The sequence below is a fragment of the Cinclus cinclus genome, chromosome 20 (genome assembly GCF_963662255.1).
Source record: "Cinclus cinclus chromosome 20, bCinCin1.1, whole genome shotgun sequence".
Lineage (NCBI taxonomy): Eukaryota > Metazoa > Chordata > Aves > Passeriformes > Cinclidae > Cinclus > Cinclus cinclus.
In genome coordinates, this window is record NC_085065.1 from 4,834,388 (window position 1) to 4,854,278 (window position 19,891).

General features: G+C 43.1%; 1 protein-coding gene across 6 annotated transcripts in view; it reads left to right on the top strand.

Moving 5' to 3' along the window:
- TNRC6C (trinucleotide repeat containing adaptor 6C) overlaps nucleotides 1–19,891 on the top strand; it is a 99,826-nt gene that overhangs the window by 48,824 nt on the left and 31,111 nt on the right. For all 6 annotated transcript variants that reach the window (XM_062506508.1, XM_062506507.1, XM_062506509.1 and 3 more), the window contains exon 5: nucleotides 11,876–14,461. In XM_062506508.1, the coding sequence (XP_062362492.1) occupies nucleotides 11,876–14,461 (2,586 nt within the window). The remainder of the gene's footprint in view (nucleotides 1–11,875; nucleotides 14,462–19,891) is intronic.

A 19,891-nucleotide genomic window follows, 5' to 3' on the forward strand; every position in this document is an offset into this window, starting at 1 on the left:
AGTTTGTTTACAAATGAGGAATTTTATATAGGAGTCTCCAGGCAAGCAGTGTGTTTGATTATTAGAACAGAGATCAACTGAAGTAATGAGTTCTCCTCCAAAGATGCCTTTGACTTTCCTGAAATTCAGCACTGTGAAGCAACCATCTGTCACCTCAAAAGCAACCTACCATGTCCTGCAGGAGTCAGGGTGGAACTTGTGCCCATCTTTTTATTGGCAGGTAGAGCCTTGTGCAGAACAGATCCATATTATCTGTTTCCAAAGTCCAGAAAGAAGTGAAAGCAAGTAACTCCTGCAGTAATCAGAAGGAGTAAACACACCAGCATTGTGGCAACTCCTGTTACACTCTTAATTTGTTCTGTCTGGTGTTTGTTGTGAAGTAAGAATTTGACAGCAGTTACAAAGAGAGATTTATTTTCTGTGTGTGGGCTGATGCCAGATTTTGTGCTGAACTTTATTCTTCTTTTCTCTGGAGCTGGAAGGTTTGTTTTGTGTTTGAAGATTTCTTCAGCTGCAGTTGAAGAAATGCTTGCAGCATGGTGTGGTGTGCACCTTGAAGTGGGCAGCTGGAAGTTGCTGAGTGCTCTTCTGTGACACGTTAACTCTTCTTACAGTCTCTTTGTATTAGCTTTGGTTTTGATAATTTTTTAGGAAGCAAGATTAAAATATGCTTGGTTACTGTTAAAATCATGTCTGACAATACTCATTCCAAACATCCAGTCCTTTAACTGCAGTTACCTCAGAATTCCCTCAGATTGGGCAGTTTCATATGGTTGTAAAGTCAGATTTGGAGAAAAGTTTTAGGGAGAGGTTATCATGCCTCCTAAAGCCAGTCAGTATAGCTGGAAAACACTGATAATCTTTGACATACAGTTTTTTCATCAGATCCAGCAAAGTAATAGAGACCTTTCTGCTAAAGTAAAGTTTGAAGAATTCAGCTTGAGCAGTTCAGCTCATTGTGATTTGTGATGGCTGTAAGGTAAGGCATGCGCGTGCCAAAGCAGTTCTGAAATATATTAATAAAGTTTAATTTCAAAAGTCTGAAATAAGATTTAACTTGATCTCCTGGAGGCATTGCAAACAGGCTGAGCTTTGACAAACAAAGTGCTTTTATGGAAATTATTTGTTGAACTTCACCTCTCTTTGGGTCCATATTCTGCAATTCCATTAGCAGCGTATCTTTGTTGGCAAAACATTGCTGCGATTTTGCTTTAAGTTGGAGAGTTACTCAATTAAAACCAGAAACTTCTAAAATGGATTTATTCTGGATCTCCCAGAGCAGAGTTTTTCATATGTAATAGTTAAAAGCTTTAAAGTAGAAATTAGGTAATATTTATTCATTGTGTTTGCACAGTTCCTATGTATATAATTTCACACTTTATATAGAAAATATGCTTAAAAAAAAAAGTTCTCCATAATACCTGGATGGTGTGCTCCATGGTGTCGTGGCTGTTGATCTCTTCTGAAGAAAGCAGCATGGTGATGTTTCTTTGGAAACAGGAATTGGCTCTTCATGCTGCTTCAGTGGAGGGTGAATGTATATAACAAACACACAATTCCATCCTGCCAAGAAACTCCTGACAGCTTCAATCCTTACACACCTGTTTGCCACCATTTGCAGAGCAATCCACTGTACACACATTTCTGTAACTTGTGGAAAAGTTTTCCTACTTCTGGAATGAAAGCCTGGGGAAAATCGCCAGAATTTGGTTTGATTACATTTTTTTGCCAGTAGTCTCACTCAGTTAGTGCTGTAAGGGGATGTTGAGGTGTAAGAGGTAATTGTTGTTTCTCTCTTCTCCTGTTCTCAGGGCTTTGTTTAGCATTTAGCAGCACTTGGTGTGTGATCTGTGGCCCTGGAAATCAAGCAGCACTCCCAAAGGTCACTGGTGTCAGCTGTATATTCAGACAAAAGGAAGTTAAAACATCACACAAGGCCATAAATGTAGCAGATAACACAGACAAGGGATCTAACCCATAGTTCTGTCTCCTGGATGATGAAAATTTTCTGAACTGCAGTGACAGGAATGTTGTGGGAAGTGAGTCTCAGGTAGTTTAGACTTTTGTCCCCCATCAAAATTTTCGAAAACTCCTTATAATGCTTTGAATACAAGGAAGTGGCAGTCTCTGTGTAGCACAAATACAGGCATTAGGAATGAAAAATTATGGTAGAAACTCATCAGTAAACTAATCTTTGGAACGAATTTTTCTGTATTGTGGATGTTATCTGACATCAGGCAAGCAGAGCATGAAAAATAAGTCTGCTGCTTCAAATCTCTTTGACAGTGATTAGAATTTTGCACAGGGAGAAGGAAAAATAGAAATCTGTGTAAGGATAAATAACTGAGGTGCTTTTGTAGTTTTGCTGTCCTCACTTTCAAAGAGTGGGGCTGTGCAAAAGCTTGATGGCTCGAAGGTGGCTGCTTTTGCTTCAGGAGCTGCATCTCTTCTCCAGCTTCACTGTGGATGACTGTGCTGCAGGGACAGCCAGGACCAGGAACTGCCCAGGTGTCTGAGGAAAGAAAGGTCAGGAAACAGCCTGGCAAGGTGGTCAAATGTGCAGGTGGCAGTTTTCTGACAAAGCAAAGAGACCAGCTAGCACGACCTGTCCTGCTGGTGAAGTAAAAGGTAGAAAGCAACTAAGGTCAAAGTGATCAGGGAATAGGGTAGGAGTTTGGTCCTTGGGAAGAAGAGAAAGTCCCAGATGCACTCTTTAAGTTCAGGTGAAAATTAGAGAAAAGCTGAATTTGTACAGCTCAGGAATTATATATACCACTACTAGAAAGAAATAAAGACATTTGTAGCAGTTTGGAGGGGAAAAAAGGCCCAAAGAACAAAAAGCTAAGTCATTCATAAGTGAGTCATTAGTAAAAAGCAAGGTCAGTGGGACAGAGGGAACAGGGGGATGGATGGCATCAGGAATACTTTAAATACCTTTCCCCTTCATTTGTAAATTTAGAACTAAAGCTGCAGTGAGTTAGAGCACTTCAGGAGTGTCCAGTTGTCTGGAAGTGATGACATTCACAGCAAACTAAACAGAGGATAGATTGGAGCAATGTGGTCACTTTAAGAGTATGAAAACTCTTAAAAGACAAAAAAGTCAACCAATGTTAAGAGGTGAGAAAGTCAGAACTGAGGAAGCGTAAATCAGTCAGAGTAACTGTTAGAATGATCCTAGGGGGGAAAAAAATCCCAAAATAGCTATTTCTGTGCATGTTGAACTTTTCAGGAAAGAAATGCAGAGTCACTGGGGTTTGTGGAGAGCAGGTGATGCCAAAGGGGATGGTTGAACAACAGCCTTCAATAAATTTTTGATCAAGACCAACTGGAGAAGAGTGCTAGGCAACAGGAAGGCAAAATTACAGTATAGAGTAGTGGTGATACAAATGTGTAATTGGATAAGAAATAAGGAAAGTTTCTTTATTTGGCCAGAGCAGCTCTGTACCCAAATACAGATGTGTGGGTCTCACACTACAAAAAGGGATCTGGTCACAGGCTAAACTTTAATGTGTTAAAAAGAGAACAGCACTACTTCTTGTGGGACATGTGAGATAAGGCCTCTGAACATTCCAGCTGGAGGTACTGTGTTTCAGAAGGAACCACTTGGAAAAGCAGAGGAATGCAGCAGGAGTGGGTAGAGCTCTTGGAGAAAAGCCTTGCCAAGAAGGAAGGAACTGGAGCTCCTGAGTGAAAGGAAGATTGGAATTATAAATGCTGAGATACCTAAATGGCTGCTGCAGGGAAGGAAATTATGCCTTCTGTGTGCCTGTGATGGATCAGATAAGAAATTATGGGCTTAAATTTCAACAAGGAAGATTGAGGGTGGACATTAGGAAAATCATGCCAGTATGAAAGCTGTCTTGAGAAGTGAGATGGAGCACTTGGGAATGTGCAGGCTCCATTGCTGGAGGCTTTTCTTGCTGGGTTGGGATAATGTCATCTCGTGTGTGTCAGGAATAGTTCCTTAGATCAGCTGAGTGGACTGCATCATCTCTCAAATCCCCATTTTTAGTCTTCAGGTATTAATAATTGCAAATTTCAAATTTATGAGATACATTCCCCATCAGAGTTGGTCCAAGATAAGGGAACAGATGTGCTCTGCCAGCACTGTTGGTTGGAAGCCGCACTTCATTTTACTCCCAAGCTTTTTAGTGGGCTCTGACTCATTTCTTGGGGTTCTTTGCCTTTCTGTGTGCTCTGACTGGTAAAAACAGTCCCCTTCAATAGGTGCCCTATGTAATGACTTGCCTTCATAAATTGAAGTTGATTACAGGAAGTTTGTCTTATTTATAGGAAAAATACGAGGAGCTCAATTTTGTCGTATCATTTTAACTAATGGAAATTTCAGTCATGTATAGTTAGTTCTAAAGGAATGTAATATACCACAACAATAGTTCCACTTAAAATTGTTCTTGCAAAATTGACTCTCAAGCCTAGGTCCTGGGTGCATTTGATTTAATTTTCTGAACAGAAACAAAACCAAACAGGTTTGATTTCCATTTATCAGTTGTTTCTGAAATGAGCTTGAACCCGACCGGTATTCAGAGACTATTGCAGAGAAACAAAGAATAAATGTCTTCAGGAGGAAACCAGCTATTGTCAGGAGTCCTTCAGTGGAGCAGTTCTTGAACCAAGAATAGCAGCAGCGATCGTGCCTCGGTGGTGGAGTGGCAGCGACCCTGAGAGTGTGGCTGAAGCTTTAGAGAGCCATGGGCGTGAGATCCAGCACAGAGGGGCAGTGCAGGACACCGCTCCGATGAGCCCCTGACAGGAAACAGCAAAGCTGAAATGAGCCCCCATTTACCACGTCCTTAATATGTATTTGGGGCAGGTAGGAAGGGAAATAATCGTAAAGGAGTGTATTGGACGTGCTGGAAGTTTGTGTGAATTACCCTTTGAGATTTGCATGTGGGCACTGATAAAAGCCCTCTACGTTCAGTCTCGGAATTTACGGCGATCTTTAGACCCTAAAAATGTAAAGCTGCCCCCATTCTGCTCACTCGGAGTGTTGCTGTGCCTTGGAGGGAGCCGAGGCTCCCAGCCCGGGGTGTTCCAAGATGGTCGGTCCCGCTGTGCAGGCGCAGCCAGCGCCCGCTCGTGCCGCATTGTTCGAACGGGCAGCTCTTCCCTGCCTCTAGAAACAACTGCGCTGCTGATTAATGCGCTCGCGTTTGCCACTTAGAGCTGGTTTGGATAGAGGCAGGGAAGTCATTAAGGGCTTGGCAGCAGTCCAGGGTACATCTGGGACTTGGGAGCTGCTGCTGGGGCAGGGAGGAGGGCGGCGGGCGGGAGCTGGGGCAGGGGAGAGGACGCTTGGCACGGGAAGGAGCCGGGGCAGGGAGGAGAACGATGAGGCAGGAGCTGGCACTGGAGCAGGGAGGAGGGCGATGGGCAGGAGATGGGGCTGGGAAAGGGAGGAGGACACTGGGCAGGAGATGGGGCTGGGAAAGGGAGGAGGACACTGGGCAGGAGATGGGGCAGGAGGAAGGATGAGGACACCGGGCAGGAGATGGGGATGGAGGAAGGAGGAGGACACTGGGCAGGAGATGGGGCAGGAGGAAGGATGAGGACACCGGGCAGGAGATGGGGATGGAGGAAGGAGGAGGACACTGGGCAGGGGGCAGGAGATGGGGCAGGAGGAAGGAGGAGGACACCGGGCAGGAGATGGGGCAGGAGATGGGGATGGAGGAAGGAGGAGGATACCAGGCAGGGGGCAGGAGATGGGGCAGGAGGAAGGAGGAGGACACAGAGCAGGAGCCGGGGCAGGCGCTCGGCAGCAGCCGCGTCTTCTCTTGGCTGACTTTCAAAACGGCAGAAAAGCAGCTACGGGCGCTAATTGTAGCTGGGTCCTGAAGTGAAAATGTTTTGTGACAGTTGAAAGAATTTAAAGAGGAAGGAAGATCGGTTTAGTGTCAGCTGCAATTAGATAATCAAAGCTTAAAAATCCCGCTCTGTTGATAGCTTCACCTAGAGCCGGGGAGCAGAGCTGGGGAAGGGGGAGGAGGGCTGTGCGTGGAAAGGGCATTTCCATAGCCAGTGCAGCCGAGGCCCGGCCGAGCTCGCAGGTTGTCTGGGCGCGCGCTCGCACTGAGAGATTTTCTTGGCAGCTCTACAGGATGAGGCTTACACTGTACACAGCCGACATATTGAAGCCGGGAGCCCTGGAGAACGTAGAGGCAGGAGTAGAAACAGCTCTGCACACAATGTAGCGTCTCCTAGGATGGTTGGGCGGCTCCTTTCTTCAGGTATTTTATTACCCATCAGCCCTTTTTAGAGCCAAAAAATGAGAGAAAGTAACCCTAACCCTGAGAAAATAGCATCTGCTTCTGTTAAATCAATTTATTACATAACATTTCAGCGAGAGAGCAGCAGCACAGCGTCCTGAGCTTTTGGCTGCGTTTCAGGTTTGATAAAATGGCGTCTTCGCAGCGAGCTGCTTGTAAAGATATGTTGCACTGAGCAGAAAAATGCAATGATTTGGTGTTTTCTGCTGCTGCTTTTGTGTCGGAGAGGTAGCATTTAGTGGAATCTCTATTAATATTGGAAAATCTTGTTTATTTTTTGCTTGTTTTCTTAATGCATTTGAAAGCTTTCAGCATCAGAGGGAAGGAACTACGTTTGAATGTCGTAGTGCAGAAAATGAAAAGGGGATAACAGGCTTTCCCCCGTGAGGGCTTAGCTATGGTTTAGTTTTAAAATAAATAAAGCTGCTTTATTCAATGCTTCCATATCTTTTCTGCCTTTCCACATTATGTGTGCTGTGCAAGATTTCAGCTTCCTCAATCCATGAGACTTGTTGTGAGTGAGCTGTGTAAGGGTTCAGACAGATGCCAGTTTTCAAATCTGTCTCTATGGCTAAAACTGGATGCAGCAGGTAATCTGAAATGTTAGCACTACAATGCCCAAATTTTCTGCTTTATTATATTTTGTGCTGCAAAATAGATGCTTATGTTGTGTTTTCTTTATGAAATTAGGCTACATTAATTTAGCACTTAAAATGTTCCTGGTGATTCCCATTTAATTAAGATTCAGAAAAACTCATTTATAGTATTTTAAAGATCTGCTCGTGTTGAATGGAAAACTATATTTTGAGGCGGGGGAGAGAAAGTAATTTGCCCTTTTAGTCCTGGTATTCTGACTCAGGATCACTAACCTTTATGTGCCAAGAAAAATCCCCAGCAGGACTGTCAGTGGCCCTTGGGATTTTTCTGTGTTCTGCGTGTCAGAGCAGGGAGCACCGTCTGTCATCTGTCCTTTGGGCAGCACAGGGCCAGCCAGGGGGTCTGGCTGTTGTTACGTGACAAACATGGACTGAAAAATAAAACGAATAATAAGAGAGGAGTCACTGTTAGATCTGATTTAAAACGGGGTGAGCACAATTTATTAATAATGTTCCATTAAAAGTTCATCCCAGGCTTTGCCATTTTGTACCCTGTCTGTACTTTGGTTCCAAAGTCAGCTGAATGTTGTGTTGCAGTTGGGGAGATGGGGTTTTACTGCATAGCATTTGAACTAATTACTGCAATGGAAGCTATGAAAATACAGTTACTTTTAACTCAGCTGAGTAAAAAAATTAAGTGTGATTGTAAATGAGATTTTCGGAGGAGATGGGAAGTTTGAGGTCAGTTGCTTGTGCAGGCAAAGTATTTTGCTTTTCTAAGAAATGCATGCAACAGCTTCTTCCATTTCACTCTACTCATATTTTGCATTTGTAATCTCTGTAAACACTAAACTGATGTTGCAACTAATTATTCATTACCTGACACAGCCAAAAATGTTTTCTGTTTTTAATAAGTACTGAATTGAAGCTGGTCAAGTATGTTGGCTACAGTACATAATAACAGCAGCAATCTCCTCCCACCCCATTAAGGATATTATTTTAAAAAAACCCAGCAGCCCAAAACAAAACAACCCCCTCATGCTATTGGTTGTACTGATGAGAGCTGTGCATTTTTCAGGTCATGTGTATGGTTGCAGTTGGACAGAAGTTCTGTGCTTGTTAAAAACAAATTTGAGCCATTATCCTCAAATTAATATTTCCTTCCTGATGGCTGAAGAAATGTTGTGGATCAGGGAAATGATATTTCATATAAGATGCATAATTAAGATTTAGAAACACAAAGTATTAATTTAAAAATTGTTTTCACTTTGTGGTATCCCAGCACTAGGATTTGCTAACATGGAATACCTGTGATTCCTGTTCCTTGTGCCTTTTTTACATTCTTTGCTCAGCTCACAGAGGAGGGATAGAAATGCTCCTGGTAGACTCAGTACTTCGATTTCACATCTTTGCGTAAATACAAAGGAACCAATTCTTAGGAATTTTTAAAACGGGTTTCCCATTTCAATCTTAACAACTTTGAACAGAAGAGAAAACATTGGGAATTTCTGTGAAGAGTTAGTTTCCTAGAAAGTTGGAGGAAATCTGTATTTAAAAATAACAAGAACAAACAGAAAGGTTCTGTAGATTTAATAATATAAAATATTTTGCATTCATTATTTTTCCCAAATGTTTAAGGTCTTTACAGATTTACTAAGACTGTTCTACTCATTATTTATTTCATAGCAGCAAGTCCCTTTTAATTAATTAAAAGAAAATGGAGAAATGCCTTTTTTTATTTTCTTCTAGAGACAGGAATATAAAACTTACTCTCTTCAAGATCTATATTCAAACTCTTGGTTTGTCTGACAGCAAAGACCCAATTTTTGCAGGTTTCTGTTAATTTTGTGGGGTTTTTCTCCATTCTCTTCATCTGTCCTTTTTCTGAGAGGCTTTATGGCAGCAGCCTTTGGTGTTAGAACTGATTGTTCCAGTGTGTGTTGGACACTGAGGCTGCTGCAGAGCTTTTCCTCTGATTTTTTGAGCCCATGACTTGTGGAAGGCACCAGCGGGATCCCGCTGCCTCCGGAGCAGGGAGGGCACAGCACAGGGACCCGCTGCTCCAGAGGGGATCTCTGATTTCACATCCCCTACACAGAATTCCTGTAATCCCTGCCAAAGTCACCACTTTCAGATCAGCCCGTGGTTATTGTTGGGGAGTCATCTGAACCTTGGGAAGAGAGACTGTGCTGATGGGACAGGAAAGGGAGCACCTGGAATTGCAAAGCCTTCGGAGCCCAGGGACTGGTGCTGCATGTTCCAATGGGATCCTGCCTGGAGTAGCTGTGCTTGGCCAAGCCCAGGTCATTTTCTGCTCTTAATATAGACATCTCTTGGGTTTTATAGTTCTCCTCCATCATCGTTTTCTTTTCTTCTTGGTTTCTCTGACTGCTCCTCAAGATCTGGTCTCTTATTTAACGAACTGTTTTGCTCCCTAAGCTATTTTGTCATGTTCAATCCCACCCCTTCCCTTTATTTTGTCTCCTAAGCACTCTCAAATTTGAGCACTACTTTAACGACCATCTTTGGAGGAGAGACGAAAGGAACTGATTAAACAAGCAGCTCCCTTTCATCTCACCTTGTTGGCTGTGGTTCTGTTCTGTGAGTGTGGAGGTGTCTTGGGCTCTCCTGATTCTCCTTCCCCAGCCTGCCCTGCACAGCTCTGCCCGGGCAGCTCCGTCGCTCTCCCAGCACGCACACACGGAGCTGAGCTTTCAGCTTTGACAAGACCTTTCATTGGAACAATGTGTTTGCAGCCACTTTCAAATCCTTCTGTCAAGGCTCAAACGCAGCCCTGAGTCGCACCACCTACAGGGTTGAAAAAAATCTCAGATAACTCCTCTTATCTGATTCCTTGGTTGCCTCAACTTCTTATCTTCTGGCCTGGCCTGCTGCTGCTTTTTTCCTTTTGTTCATTCCTACTCTGCTAAGAATGTTCCTCGGCTCATTTCTCTGACCCTGCTGACCCTTTTTAAGTCCTTTCACAGCCTGCCTTCCCCTTCCATGTCTTATCAGAGATTCTGGTCTCTGTTTAACGCCTGTGTAGCAAATCTAGATCATCAGGTAAATGTTCAACGTGCTTCCCCAGTTCTGTGCTGTAGCAGTGGCTGTATCCAGGAATAACAGGATGCTTTTCTTCCTTTCCTGCCATTGCGTGTAGATGAAGAAATTCAGGTACATCCAAGCGGTTCTGTTCACATTCTTTCAGATTTGTCATGCACTTGTCAATTATTATGGAAGAAATTCTTCCCTGTGAAGGTGGCAAGGCACAGCGTGCCCAGAGAAACTGTGGCTGCCCCATCCCTGGAAGTGTCCAAGGCCAGGCTGAACGGGGCTTGGAGCAACCTGGGATAGTGGGAGGTGTCCCTGCCCTTGGCAGGGGGTGGAACGAGATGATTTTTAAGGTCTGCCTTCAAACCCAAGCAGTTCTGTTTTCTCTGATTATTTAGATCATTCTGTGATTTAAGTCTTTTCCTGATATCATGAGAAGATAGGTGATGAACTAAGAATGTTTTATCTTCCTTTCTCTAAAATTCTTTCTTCTGCTTCAGTTAATTTAAATTAAAAAAAATAAAATCTGGTTTAGCGTGTTATTTCTTCATCTTGCAGAATCTTTATAAGGCAACCAAGTAATCACCTTAAAAAGCTACAGGTGAAATGTGTGAGCAAGACTTTGTCAGAGAAGGAGCTCTTTCTAACCTTGAGAGTAATTTTTGCAGTATCAGAACACCTCTGATTAGAGGAGCTAATCACACCAACTTATTTGTGATTTAAATTAATTCATATTTGGCATTCGTTGTTAACAACTTGTTTGGGAGATTTGTAGCATCCATCTTCCCCACAAAAATATTCATTTTATTCACAAATCACAAAGAGCAAAAGCCATGTTTTAACAGATTTAAAGCAAGTAAAAATAGCTGGCATCCAAAATTTGTTACTTTGATATGTGCAAGCAGTTAAGATGAGCTCTTCTGCAGATTGTCTCCCATACAGCTCTCTTGCATCAGACTGAAATACTTGTTATTAAATTCCTATCAAAAGAAACTAATATAAATAATCTTGTATAGAGTAATTGGGATGGAAAGCAAATGCAAAACCTTGACTAAAGCTTGAGTTCTTAACGTGAGATGTGTTGTGCCTTCCAGTTTGTCATCATACCATGGTGAGCAAGCAGGTGCTCAAGAGCATTTGGTTAATTTTTTTGAGTTAGTGTCTGTGTTTGAGGATGTGACCGTGCTGAAAAGGCACAGCAGCACTTTTCATTGGCTTGGGGACACAGGGGATTGTGTGTACAAATGCAGCATGATGTTTAAACCAGAAGTAAAGCCTGTGACAGGTAAGTTTCTTGACAAAACTGTCAGCTATTTAGAGATGCCAAATTTCTCTGCTAAAATATGCATTCGTGGTGTTTATAATTGGCACCTAACAGTAAAAGCTCCTGTCTGTATTTGTTTCTATTTTAAGGAAGGGCTCTAAACCTAAAATGCAGTAAGAAGTTAGTGTGTAGTGATGTGGGTATGTATGTAGTATCTCAGGGCAGGCAGACATTTTATTGGGTGCTCTTTCTTTGTTTTGTGTTTCTCTGAAGAATGAGAATTGAGTCAAAATAAATGGTAAGATATTATCTGTTTTTTTTTCCAAATTTGCTTTTTAGACTTTTCACATAGAAAAGTATATTTGCTCTTCTTATTTATTGCCTGCTTATTATTTTTACTGGTACACTGGGGGCTACAAAACATTTGCTCTGTTCTAAAATGAAATTGCTTAGTTATTTTAATTGAGAATCTTGCCAGATTAGAAAAAAAAAAAAAACTGAACAAATTAATATGAGCATCGTGCTCCATTGTAGTGAGGAAAATTGCTGTATTATGTTAGAGAACGTACTCTAAATTTGAGCAGGATGTAGTGTTGTAACTAGTGATGTAAACCAGTGCTTAACAGGGCTTTTGCAGTGTTTTGAACAGTGGACTGATTTTTAACCTTGGATCCTTTCAGATCTCAGCCACAGTGGATTGGGAGACCATTATGAGAATTCCCACTGGGGACAGCAGCCCGCTTTCAGGAGTGAAGGCAACTGCAGCTGGGATAAAGTGATAATAGACAGGACTGACAAGGAAGCGTGGCCTTCCATTACCGGAGCTGAGACTGAGTCTGCCTCAGAATGTACTACAGACACTGACTCTGCCTCCAACTGTGGCTCAGAGAACAGTAGCATGGCTACAGGGAGTGCCCAAGGCAACTTCACTGGACATACAAAGAAAACTAATGGCAATAATGGCGCCAACGGAGCACTCGTCCAAAGCACTTCTAACCAGAGTGCCCTTGGAGCTGGTGGAGCAAACGGCAACGGCAGCTCGGCCAGGGTGTGGGGGGTGGCTGCAGGCTCCAGCTCTGGCCTAGCTCACTGCTCTGCCAGTGGTGGGGATGGAAAGATGGACAACATGATGGGAGACGGTAGAAGTCAGAACTGCTGGGGTGCTTCCAACTCGAATGCTGGCATTAATCTTAACCTTAACCCTAATGCCAATCCAGCTGCCTGGCCTGTACTTGGACATGAAGGAACTGTGGGAGCAGGCAACCCTTCCAGTATTTGCAGTCCAGTCAGTGCCATAGGTCAGAACATGGGCAACCAGAATGGGAACCCAACAGGCACCTTAGGTGCTTGGGGAAACTTGCTGCCGCAAGAGAGCACAGAACCACAAACGTCCACTTCTCAGAATGTGTCTTTCAGCGTACAACCTCAGAACCTTAACACTGATGGACCAAATAACACTAACCCCATGAACTCTTCACCAAACCCTATCAATGCAATGCAGACAAACGGACTGCCGAACTGGGGGATGGCCGTGGGCATGGGGGCCATCATCCCGCCCCACCTGCAAGGCCTTCCTGGTGCTAACGGAACAGCGGTTTCTCAAGTCAGCGGGGGCGGTGGTGAAGGAATGGGCAGTTCAGTATGGGGGATGTCCCCAGGTAATCCTGCCACAGGAAACAGCAATTCTGGGTTCAGTCAGGGGAATGGCGACACTGTGAACTCAGCATTAAGTGCTAAACAAAACGGATCCAGCAGTGCTGTGCAAAAGGAAGGAAACGGAGCGAACGCGTGGGACTCGGGGCCTCCCTCTGGCCCCGGGGTCCTGGCGTGGGGCAGGGGCGGTGGCGGGGTTGGCAGTGTGCATTCTGGAGCCTGGGGCCACCCCAACCGCAGCGCCAGCAACGGTGTCAACGGGGAGTGGGGCAAGCCCCCAAACCAGCATTCCAATAGCGACATCAATGGGAAAGGATCAACAGGGTGGGATAGCTCGAGTGTTACCGGTCCGAATCCTGCCATGCAGCAGGGCAATGAACAAATGAACTCTTGGGCCAAAGCTGCAGCATCTGGCACCACGGCTAGTGAAGGAAGCAATGACAGCGGTGGGAGTCAAAATGAAGTCAGTACCGGGAGGGAGGGGGCTGGAGAGGGAAGGAGGAGAGACAAAGGGATGATAGACCAAGGGCAAGTTCAGTTGCCAAGAAATGACCTTGACCCCAGGGTCCTGTCCAATACAGGGTGGGGACAGACCCCTGTGAAGCAAAACACTGCCTGGGAATTTGAAGAGTCCCCAAGGTCTGAACGGAAGAATGACAATGGAACTGAGGCCTGGGGTTGTGCAGCTACTCAATCTTCAAACTCAGGGGGGAAGAACGATGGGTCCATCATGAACAGTACAAATACCTCTTCAGTATCTGGGTGGGTCAACTCTCCACCGGCAGCTGTTCCAACAAATACAGGTTGGGGAGACAATAACAACAAAGCACCAAATGGCCCAGGGGGGTGGGGAGAGTCAGCAAGCTCTACTACTGTTAATAATGCTGCTGCTGCCAAAAGCGGCCACGCTTGGAGTGGGACCGCAAATCAGGAGGACAAATCACCTACCTGGGGTGAACCTCAGAAACCCAAATCTCAAAACTGGGGAGATGGACAGAAATCAAATCCAAGCTGGACTTCAGGAGGTGGAGACTGGACAGATTCATCATCTGTTCCTGGACACTTGGGTGACGGGAAGAAGAATGGATCTGGATGGGATTCTGATAATAGATCGGGGTCTGGCTGGAATGATTCCACAAAGTCTGGGACCAGTGGGTGGGGGAATGGCACAAACAGCAAGGCTAATACAGGTACAAGTTGGGGGGAATCTTTAAAGCCAGGCCCCCAACAAAATTGGGCTAATAAACCCCAGGACAACAATGTGAGTAACTGGGGAGGAGCTGCTTCTGTAAAACAGACGGGGTCAGGGTGGGTTGGTGGGCCAGTGCCAGCCAAACAAAAAGAGAACTGTGAGGCAACTGGCTGGGAAGAGCCATCTCCACCGTCCATTCGCCGCAAGATGGAAATCGATGACGGTACCTCAGCTTGGGGCGACCCAAATTACAACAACAACAAGACTGTAAACATGTGGGATAGAAATAATCCTATAATTCAGAGCAGTACCACAACCAACACCACCACCACTAGCACCATTATCAACACCAACATGGTTGAACCTCAGCCATCGCACCAGTCAAGTGCCCAGCCGAACCGGTCCCCGCTGCTCGGCCCAGGTATGACACCAGTTCTGTGAAATACTTCATAAAGCAGGTTCATGAGATATTTTATACCAGTACAGTTGCTGAATGCCATCTGTCCTTTCGGTTGTGTTGGGTAGAAATCCTGTGTTTATGTCCAGAATACATTTATTCTTTTATTCTGAAGCAGTCTTTTCTTGAGGACAGAATCTGTGGAACCTGACACAAATTTCCATAATCCAAATGCATGTCACAAAAGCTTGAAACAATATTTGGTCAATAGCATGGTAAGTTCTTAGATTGTGGATCTTTATTTATTTTAACATCTCTTCCACAGTTACTTAACACCTTTTAATTCAGCCATTTGAGAGGGTTTTGGCAAACCTTTCTTCTGTTATTTGTCTGCTGTTCCCACTGCACAGGCTCGGTGTGTTTAGACAGTCTGCATCTGTTTCTTTTCTGCAAAACATCTCTTGGCAACAGATGTTTGTTAACAATTGCATGAATTTAGGCTGCTGCTGTTTCTCTGTCCAGTTTGTTGTCTTTTACAAAGAAATGGTTCTCAGGGGTCGGGCATGGGCAGCATCCTGGATTTTATGTCGTTCTCAAAAACCAGGACTGGTTCAAGATGTTAATATATCCAGAGCAGCTGAAGTTAGGTTAGTTTATCCTAACTTCAGCTGTGTTTCAAATACAAGGCTTTAGACATTTTAGGAATTTTTCTAATCAAAGGCAAGGTGCTGTAGTAGACAAGCAGCAAGGAATAAAAATGTGGAAAAAATGCTTAAAAGAGAGGTATTTAAATAAAAGTTACACTAACAGCATATATCTATGTTATGGCCACAGAGCTCTCCAAAATAAATCTAATCATGCAGTACTCTTTCAAATACTCCTTCTGAGATTTGTTTCCAAGTTCTTGTTTCATTGTGGTCGTGGCTAAGTACTGACTTTTTAACCACGATTTTCTCCAAGTGGGCTTTGTTCTCACATTCCCATCCTTTTTCTCTTTGATTTTTTGGAATGATTCAAATTTGCTTTAATGTCTGTATAAAAATAGTCTTACGTTCCCCACTCTGGTCAAATATTTTAACAGTAGAGGGTACCTATTTTAATAAAATAACATGCTCCAGAAGGAGAAATCTTTGAATGGCTTTGTAGTCGGTCAGCCCAACATATGTGACTAACTTATTTAATCCATATTTAAAACTTTACCCATGAAACAAAAATTCGGATTCCTGAGTTGTAATGAAAGTATCATGAAAGTGGATTTTTTGATTGGATTTGAGTGAGGTTTTGTTTTTCATTAAGGTCATTTTTGGAGCATTACATTGGTGCTTGTAAAACAGTTCATACACAGCAATGCATTGTTAATGTTATTCAAATAATTAACATCTTGTCGAGGAAAACTTATCAGTCCTGAGCCCTTCAGATTTTTAACATGGAATTTAAAAGCTGGTGTTAATCTGCAGTGATTCCCTTGGGGAATGGACAGTAGCAAAGGAAAGGTTCTTTGAAGCAACATGTTTACATATTCAGGAAGCTGCCTATGAACTCATAACCAGCCTGCTCAAGCTGCCCCTGACCAGGCTAAAGTGAGTGTTGGACTTCTTGAAAAATGTGAGCTAGAAAGATTCTAAGATCTTTTAAGATAAGCAGATCTTTTATTTTCTCTCTTTATTTTTTTTAAATTTTTCAAGATACACATGGCCAGCTCTCAGAATATGCTTAAATAAGTAATGCAAGAAAATATGAAATGAGTAATAGTGAAGCCAATTTAAAATATGGTTCTGATATTAAAATTTAGATCAAGTTGTAGCAGGCATAAATTAAGCCCTGTGTTACGAATTTTTGCTCCATACACTTAACACAAGTATAAAGGCCAAACATGGAAATATTGGGAAGGATTTTTGTCTAAATGGAAGCGAGGAGCAGTCCCTTGTGTCTTGAGCTCTGCCCGTGTTTACTTGTGGCTGTGGCAGAGAGGGACCATGCTGTGCTTATCTCCCACGCAGAGCAGCAGTGCAATTCCAAGTGATCCCAGTGACCCTTCCAGTGCAGGAGGCCCCGTTCTCCCAGTGCAGGCAGCACATGGCAGCTGCACAGCAGCGTCCTGGTGCTCTGGGTGGCAATGTACACAGACCTGAAACATCTACAAATCATCTCCCAGCTGGGACAGCCAAAACTTGGGAAGCGAGTAGTGAGCATCTTCCCTCCCACGCAGACAGAGCCCTGCACTTTGGAATTGTGCTGTTTAACTCTTTTTCCTGCTCCAGTTGCATCTCTGCTTGCCCGTGCATTTCAGACTGTGCAGTGAGGGAGACAAGAATCCTGTAACCAGGAGACTTGTGCAGTCCACACCCGAAGTTCATCCAGCAGCAGTTCTTTTCCATGCAAAGCATGATTGTGTTATTAGAGCCTGTGCTGTGGGGCACAATTAAGGGCTCAACTAAAATCCTGCAGCTCTTGAACTCAGTAGTTACTGTGGGCATTTTGTCACCTGCATGGGTCGTGACGTGCTCTGCCAGTCTCATTCAGGGAATAGAATGAATAAGGAATCATGGATTGAGTGGTGCAGATGGAAGTTGTGACAGTCGGTCACATGTCCTGCAAGCAAAGGAGTGGATTTTAATTTTGCTGCACAGCACTAGTTAGGGGTTCACAAAGGATTAACAGTCCCTTTTGGCATTGAAGTTTATGCTTTATTAGTTTGGAAATAGAGGCCAAGTTATAGTCTTGTTATTCAAGTTGTCACCCATCCCCAGAAGTTCTCCAGATCCTTTGAGGGCAGAACTTAAAAGCCATTGATGGGAAGCAGATGTTGGTAAGCACTTGATGAAAATAAAGAATGCTCTAAGGAGTTCCATTTTCCATTGGAAAGGAAGAGGAAAAAGAGGGGGGAAAGGAATAGATAATGTGATAGATACAGTCCTTTCTGGCAATGGTGAATTACTTAGAAAGATGAGGAGGAAGCTGCTGGGTTTGAGTTAGACTGGGGTTTAATCTAAATTACTTGTGCATAATTCTTCCTAGCACTTCTAGCTCATGCAGCTTTGATATGAGGGGAAGAAGAAGTGAGAAAAGGTTTTGCAAACAGAAATGATTAAAAGGGATTTTTAGATCTCAAACAACATCAGATCCTCCCTCCAAGTGCTGAGGAGTGGGCTTGATGCTTTCCTGTTCTCATTACGCCAGGAGAGCCTGGCCAGGTTCCAGCATCCTCCACTGAGGAAAGAAACAACAGAAGATAACCCAGGCTTCCCTGCAGGGATTGTAGGTCAGAAATTAAGGTCTTTGTGGTTGCTAGAGAGCAAGGAGCTTAAGTTTTAAAAACCTGAACTGGGTCTAAGTTCTGAAAGCTCCAAACATCTCTGTTCCTTTTATAATCCTGTGCCACTAAGTGGCAGCTCACGTGACAGTGTTTTTCTTACTTTGAACTTCCATCAGAATGGATTTGAGAGCAGCTCAGCTTTGGACTCCTTTAGGGTGCTCATGTGAAAACCTAAAACCCTGGGTGCTCAGCCCATGAACGGTCAGGTTTTGGGGGGCAGCCAAGTGATGCTGAGAGAGCAGCCCTCAATTTTAACACAAGGGTGATGTCACTGCTGAAACCCAAATTAGAGCTTTCTGAATGCTCAATGATGAGCTGGATGGAATCCCTTTCAGAAAATGAGGATTTGAAAGGTTAAGGGATGTAGGTGGCTCTTAAATGTGTATATAAAACCCAGAATAACTAGTGTGTCATTAGCAAACAACCTTTTTCTGTCTAATATATTTTTTAAAAATCTGTATAAGGTTCTAATATTTTGGTTCACCTGTATTATGCTTATGTGCTCTGGTATTTATCACGGACCAGCAACTTGAAGGAAAACAATTTCTGCCATCCAAATAGCTATAGGGTTATTTTGAGGGAAAACAACTGCATCCTGCCACAGCTTTAGTTAACATTTCACTTTCCCTTGAGGATTTCCTGTTGGCTGTGGCCCAATGTTAATTATGTTTTTATTTCTATAAAACAAAGCTCTGCCAATGTGTCCATGTTTATTACTCACTGTGATCTTTTAATTTCTTGCAGTTCTAACAGTGTTTTAAAACTTCAGCATTAAAACCCCAGTTTCATGCCAAAGAAGCCTTTAAATGGAGCATGTTCTGTTGCAAAACAACTTTCATGCAGATCTGGGTGGGTTTTAAGGAGCTTGTTACCAGGAGAGACTAAATCTGTATTAATTTCATCAGAAAATAGGAAGTTTTCTCTGAGCAGAGCTTTTGAAAATGTTTGGCAGGCTCAGGTTTTGAGAGCACTCAAAGGTCTTGGTTTGCCTTCCCAACAGCTGTGGAGAGTTTTGCATTATTCATTCAAAAATGTAACTTTCTTAATCTTTAAACTTCCTAAAACAGAATCATTTGGAGTCACAGAAAGACAGCAGCATTGGGGCAGCAGTATTTACACAGAGAGGGAACAGGTTTGCACTTCAGAAATGCTCCAGAATTTACAGAATAGTTTTTGCAGTGCACAGGTTATTTCTCCAGCAGTCTTCAGGTTTTATTTACTAATTTCCTGCACTTAATTTTATCTGTTAAGATAGTTTGGAAAACTTTTTGTTGATTTATGTAGTTTGCTTTTATGTATTTTCTGTTAGTAAAGGCTGGTTCCCCCATTATTTGTCATCCCATATTGTTTCCTGCTAATGCATTTAAAAGCACTTAAAATAATTTGGATGTTACATATCTGTGGCCTTTACTTAAAGTTGTTCAATTTATAAGAGTAACAGAGGAACCAGTGTTTTTTTTTGAGGTTTTTATTCTATAACACAGCACACTTTGGCCTTTTAATACATGAATTGTGTTTTAAAGATGATTTCATAAGTTGAATTGGGTAGAGGTTCCAGCAGAGGTTGCATGAAGTCAGGGAGATGTCTCTGCACTGAACCTGTTTTGCAGGCTGGTTGGTGCTGTAGAGATGTTTTGTTTTCTGTTTCATTTGCCTGCAGTTAATCTTTCTCAGCTGCCAATAAGATAAAATACATGCAGTTGTCTGCCAGTTGCCTCCTGAGTAGTGAGGCAGAAATTCAAATAAAGCCTCCCTTAAATAAAGTTGGCTTGAAGATACAAGCAGGAGCCTTGAAATAAGCATTTCAGGTGCAACACCAAGGAAGCTGTCGTGTTAAGTACAGGTTCATTTAGGTACATTTGTGGATCTGCCAGTTTATCTTCTTTACACACCTTAGAATATGTAAGGTACATTGGTCAAGCCTAATCCATGGTATTTTTGTTTCAAATGGAAATCACGTGAATGAAACAGTGACATTTTAGGTTGTTTCAGGAGCTTGCTTTAAATTCAGTGCCTCTTGCTGGTGGAGAAGGAGTTTTATGAAGCTGTAACACACCAGTGGAGAGTTTGGCCCTGGGTTGTGCCATCTGCATTTGCATCAGTGTCTGAGAGAGCTGCAGTGGCTGTAAGGAATAGAG